This window comes from Trachemys scripta, chromosome 1, assembly GCF_013100865.1.
Source record: "Trachemys scripta elegans isolate TJP31775 chromosome 1, CAS_Tse_1.0, whole genome shotgun sequence".
NCBI classification, from domain to species: domain Eukaryota; kingdom Metazoa; phylum Chordata; order Testudines; family Emydidae; genus Trachemys; species Trachemys scripta.
This window is the reverse complement of record NC_048298.1, coordinates 221,858,831-221,864,005: the sequence shown is the minus strand read 5'-3', so window position 1 is coordinate 221,864,005 and position 5,175 is coordinate 221,858,831. Positions and strand designations below refer to the sequence as shown.

Here is a 5,175-nt window from a genome sequence, read left to right as displayed (position 1 = left end):
GGAGTGACTCCTCCGGAAGTGAGTCGTGTGACCCCACTAAGAACTCCTCCCAAGGCCCTCTGCCAATCAGAGTGCAGCACCATTACCCCATAAGTCCCAGCACCAGACAAAGGATGCGGTCATCTCTTACTAAGGACACGTGTTTTTGAAATCGCGGAAAGGCTGCTGAGAGGAAACATGGACTCCTTGACCACCCCCGTGAGAACTTCAGACTTTGTTTTAGCCCCAAGTACTTGTGTGGAGAAAGCACTACATCAGTGACAGTTCCGAGGAGAAGGAGGGAGCGACCGAGGGGAGCCCTTTGGCCCAGCTGTTGCTGGCTACACTGGAACCCGACCCCAAAACCCTCGTGAGACAGCCCGATGAGCATGGCGGTCTCTCTTTGTCCACCCCCTCAGAGGTGGAAGGTGATTGCGGCTTGGGGGAGTCACCAGCAGACAAGGCGAACGGAAAACACGGCGCTCAGGTAAATGAATGATTAAGAAGCAGCGGTCGAGGAGGGGTGGGTAATGGGTTAGGAACCGGGGGCTGTGTAAATTAAAAAACAAGCAGTGGGGGTGCTTACACATTTTCTTTTCTGAAAATTTCTCAACAGCTCGACAATGCCTTTCTAGAGGACCCAGAGGCCCTCGACAGTGTTGCATCAAGCAGCAAAGATGAACCGGGCCCACCATGTTTTTGCTCAACGCCGATACAAGTTGCTGAAGAAGACTCTGAGGATAATGGCTATGAGGAGTTTAGGAGGCGGCTCGACATAGAACTAACTGAGCCAGTGCCACGTCGTGAGCGTAAAAAAGTCATGCGGACTATTGTACTTGTTGCTGTTTATGCTATCCTTAAACACTGCCTTACGGAAAAGCTTTTTGAAGATTGTGAGGACTGTGTCATAGATGCGCCAGGCCAAAGGCACCATGACTGTGTGACTTGGACTTCAGTGGATATAAACTGCAAGCTCTGGGGCCTGTGTGCTGAGCTGTGTTTGGAAAGCTTATTAAACACTGTTATTGCCATAGGTTATGGTATGTAATGTCTGTGCCTAACCCAAGAACATTTAGCACAAGGGGTGACCTTGATAAATACTGTGCAATTCAGTGTAAACCCTGACCGTGTTCTAAAGAAAATGACGAAACCGGAAGTTGCCTGCTTACAGCGTTATATTGACCGTCTAGTCCGCACAAAGAGTTACAGAACCCTGCTTAAGAAAAAGACTATTTGTAAGAAATCTAAAAGGATTAAGTTAGAGAATAGTGAGGGGACAAACATGTGATATAAAACTTGATAGCTGTAAATTAAAAAAGAAAAAAAACATGTTTGTGACTACCTGTATTTTGTTAGAAGGCCTTTGGCCCTTAAGTGAGCTAAAAAGTTTTAATGAAGCAGTTCGGTTTGTTTTCAAGGAGCTGTATGTCTTTTAAATAAAAAATAAATTGTTTGTGAGAATTAGCTCTTGTGTTTGTGTGTGTGTGTGTGTGTGTGTGTAAAAGAGACCCATTTATAGCAAAATGCTGAAATGTATGTTGTGGGAGGGGGAAAAATCCTAAAGATGTGCTTACAATAAAACAAACAAGGCTAGTTTAGACAATAGAGTTAATATGGAGATATACCTATCTCATAGAACTGCCTTTACTAGCAGGACCAAATATTAATTTTGCCCCAGATCCCTAAGTGGCCCTCTCAAGGGTTGAGCTTACAACCCTAAGTTTAGCAGGCCAATGCTTAAACCATTGAGCTATACTTAGTCTATTGATCTGAATGGGTTTAACCACACACACCCCTCACTGAATAGTCAGGGTGACTGCAATTACTTACCCTTGTTGCTATAGGGTTACATTTGGTGGGAGTGCACCCATAGTAAGGGGTGGGTGGGGGTGGATGGTGAGTTCTGCTTAATATGAAATGAAATTAAACCTCAGGAATTCACAGATGCTATTGGACAGTTTAAATATAACCCTTGGGGTTGGTAGAGCACTATTGGACAGTTTAAAGGACCCAGGAGTTGGTGGAACGCTATTGGACAGTTTAAATATGGCCCAGGAGTTGGTTGAATGCTATGGGTCATTCTTTCTAGGAAACAACCCTACCCCCCAAACTTTAAGCATGAAAGAAACATGTTTTAAAAAACAACCAAGCCCCATTGATATCTACAAAAGGGCCCCCCACTTGGAAATGGGTACTGTTTAATACTGTAAGAAAGCCACAAATGTATTTTAACTTAAAGGGAAAAAAAAAAAAAGCCCTGTTGTGCAGACAACATGGTTTCACTACCCCAGATCACAAAAGGGAATGCTATGGGAGGGGTCATTAAATTAATCTGTTAGCAACTGTGTTGAAGTCTGTTTGAAACAATGGGCTAAGATGGTATAAAAACCTCAGGTTTGCTGGCGCTTGTCCTTTTCAACATAAAACTTTCTTGGATAGCTTCTGGACTGTAAAAAGAGGTAAGACTTGCTGTCTTTAACTCTGAAACTATATATTATATAATGCCACTCTTTGTCCATGCTGTCTTAGTAAATAATGGTGCCTATGTTTATTGCAGTGTGATCTGTTTAGCATGCAACTAGTAACTTTAAACTGCATTTCACCACCAGGCCAAGGTAAAAACCATTTTAACTATAGTTGTGCTTAATACTTTTTTTTTTTTTTTTTTGCAACTGGCTTTTAAATGCATGTAGGCTTTTGAAAAGTATATGGCTGCTAACTTGGTTTGGTGTGTTTTATAAAGCTGCTGTTTTGTGTGTGTGTGAGAGAGGGGCCTGTGCAAGGTTTTTTTTTTTTTTTTTTTTAAGTAATTGGTTTGTTTCAAACTAACAGGGTTTTTTACTGTGCATAATGTGATGGGTTTTTAAAAATGGGGTTTGAGGCACTTGGGGTGGGGGGAATGCTACTAACTAAACCAAAGGCCCCAAACACACATGGCTGGGGGACAGAACAACCATGTGGCTTTTAAATGCATGTGGGTTTATTGAAAAGTATTTGGTTGCCAACTGTGGGTTTTAAGCTGGTGGTATGTGTGTTTCAAACTAACAAGGGTTTTTGTGCAAAATGGATTTTTAAAAGCAGTTTTTGGTTTTTATTCTGCAAAATGAGATGTACAACAAACACAGGTTTTTAAATACAGCCTGAAATGGATTATTTTGTTGTAAAGCTATGACTTTTTAAATAGAAAAACGCCCTAGTGAAATGAATGAATATATATTTATTTATATATATATCAAGTTTACAAGACCGTTTCATGTGTTTTATAATAATGTTGTTTGCTCGACAGTACAGTCAAAACATGAGAGATCCTTAGACCAGAGGGAAAACAAGCTGAAAAGAAAAAGTAAAGAGGCAGCTGAAAAGGAAAATTCACCAGCATCAGTGACTGATGGATGGATGAAGCCCTGTAAATATATTTTGCTTATTGGTTTGGTTGTTCTATGAGGCTTTGTATTTTAAGTAAATACATAGGTGTGGGTGAGAGAGATGGTAAAGTTCAGTTTTGTAAAATGTTGTTGTTTTTTCCCCCTCACAGGCCTGGGCAACTTTTCTGACAATGCTGTAGTCAGAGCTACAAGGACACCTCCTCCAGAACTGCCAACCAACCAGGAATCTGCTTTGAGACCTTTAACAACGCAAAACAGCACAAGAGTGCAGCTGAAGCATCTGGGCGGTCCAAACCTCATATACGTCAAACCCAAGGACAAAACAAAAGATTCTGGTAAAAAACAACCATGCCACCACAACTCCAGTTCCTCAGCGGCCATCACCACACCAAGCCCTGAGGAAACTGTGAGCGAAAATACCCACATTCACAAACCCAGAGCACGCACTCTAGGGGTTCTGAATGTGCGCAAACCCGGAGCATGCGCTCTAGGGGCTGCGTTTAAAAAAACAAGGACTAAAAGCTTCTGCGATGCTGAGGTATTGCAATCACACAACCAGCACTCTAGTTCCTCAGCGGCCACCACCACACCAAGCCCTGAGGAAACTGTGAGCGAAAATGCCCACATTCACAAACCCGGAGCATGCGCTCTAGGGGTTGTGAATAAAAAACCAAGAACTGACAAACCATTCTCCCAAAACCATAAGCTCGTCACAGTTCCCCCATATTCTAGTATTTGGGAAGAGTTTGATGCTTCCCTCAGAAAAGTAATGGATGCTGTATCCTCGGGGAGTCTAAAAGAATGGGATTCTAGAAAGAAATGGGAAAAAATATGATGCTTTGTTCAGAGCCATGCTGAAAGACATGAGGGCTGGAAAGGGTGGCTCTGAGCAGGCATAACTAGTCATGAAAAGGGGCCTGGGTAAAAGGGGCACCCTCCAGGGTACACATCAGCTCATGTGTAAACAAAAGGGGGGACAGCACTTGGGGGATAAACAGATGGCTGCCAAAAAGTTCCAGGCCCGGGTTGTTGTAAACATTTTAAAAAGGGCTAAAGAGGTAATGAGGAAAAAAAAAAAAAGAGATGCCCCCTACTGGAGGCTCTCAAACTGGCTTGTCTGAAAATGGGGAGGCGGAATCAGACTCTGGTTTAGCAAATTCCCCAGAGGGCTCTCTAGACGGGTCCCGTTCTACTCCCAATGACCCTCATGGAGGCGCCTCAGAGTCTGACTCTCAAATAGCATAATATGTAGAAGATGCCGCTAATGATCTCGAAGAGGAACCCCCAAGTAACCCCGAAAATACCAAGGTGTATATGGAGAGAATGAGAAGTTGGCAACATGAATTATCCAGATTTGGGGAGTCGGTGTATTGTCAGGAATTTTGTTTTGTCAATCTTGAGCAAATACATTCAGCTCAGCAGGTTATTGAAGCCATACACCGGGGAATACAGTTAGTGCTTGATGACGTTAATGGTAGGGTAGGCCCTGATGATTATGTTCAGTTACGTTTAGAGAGCCATAATTTTAACTTAACTCTTTGTTTTTGGTCAAAAGAACTAGGGATGAGCTGTCTGCTGAGGATTTCTTAAATCAGACCTCAAAGCTGCTACAGAGCAATAGAGAGTTACATGTCGATGGGACATTGCACCTCGTTGTGACAGTTATAAAAAACCGGGCTGGGGGCGCTCATAGAGGTTTTTTAAATTCTATCCTTAGTAGTCAAATTATTCATAAAAAGAGATCAAAAAAAGGTTATGCTCAGTGACGTAGCAAAGTTTGAACAGCATTTAGGAGTTAACATACAGGTGG

At 42.6% G+C, this 5,175-nt stretch overlaps 1 protein-coding gene across 1 annotated transcript; it reads left to right on the top strand.

Moving 5' to 3' along the window:
- Positions 1 to 368: 368 nt before the first annotated feature.
- LOC117878422 lies at positions 369 to 4,200 on the top strand. Its single transcript, XM_034772634.1, has 4 exons — positions 369 to 407; positions 596 to 872; positions 3,266 to 3,385; positions 3,515 to 4,200. The coding sequence occupies exons 1-4, from the start codon at positions 369 to 371 to the stop codon at positions 4,198 to 4,200; spliced, it is 1,122 nt and encodes a 373-aa protein (XP_034628525.1).
- The last annotated feature ends 975 nt before the right edge of the window (positions 4,201 to 5,175 follow it).

Bases quoted from the DNA above. Each gene is read 5' to 3' on its own strand.
- LOC117878422 (XM_034772634.1), top strand. From the start codon at position 369: ATGGCGGTCTCTCTTTGTCCACCCCCTCAGAGGTGGAAG. The intron at 408-595 runs GTGATTGCGGCT...ATTTCTCAACAG, and splicing joins CACCCCCTCAGAGGTGGAAG to CTCGACAATGCCTTTCTAGA. The intron at 3,386-3,514 runs GTAAATATATTT...TCCCCCTCACAG, and splicing joins TGATGGATGGATGAAGCCCT to GCCTGGGCAACTTTTCTGAC.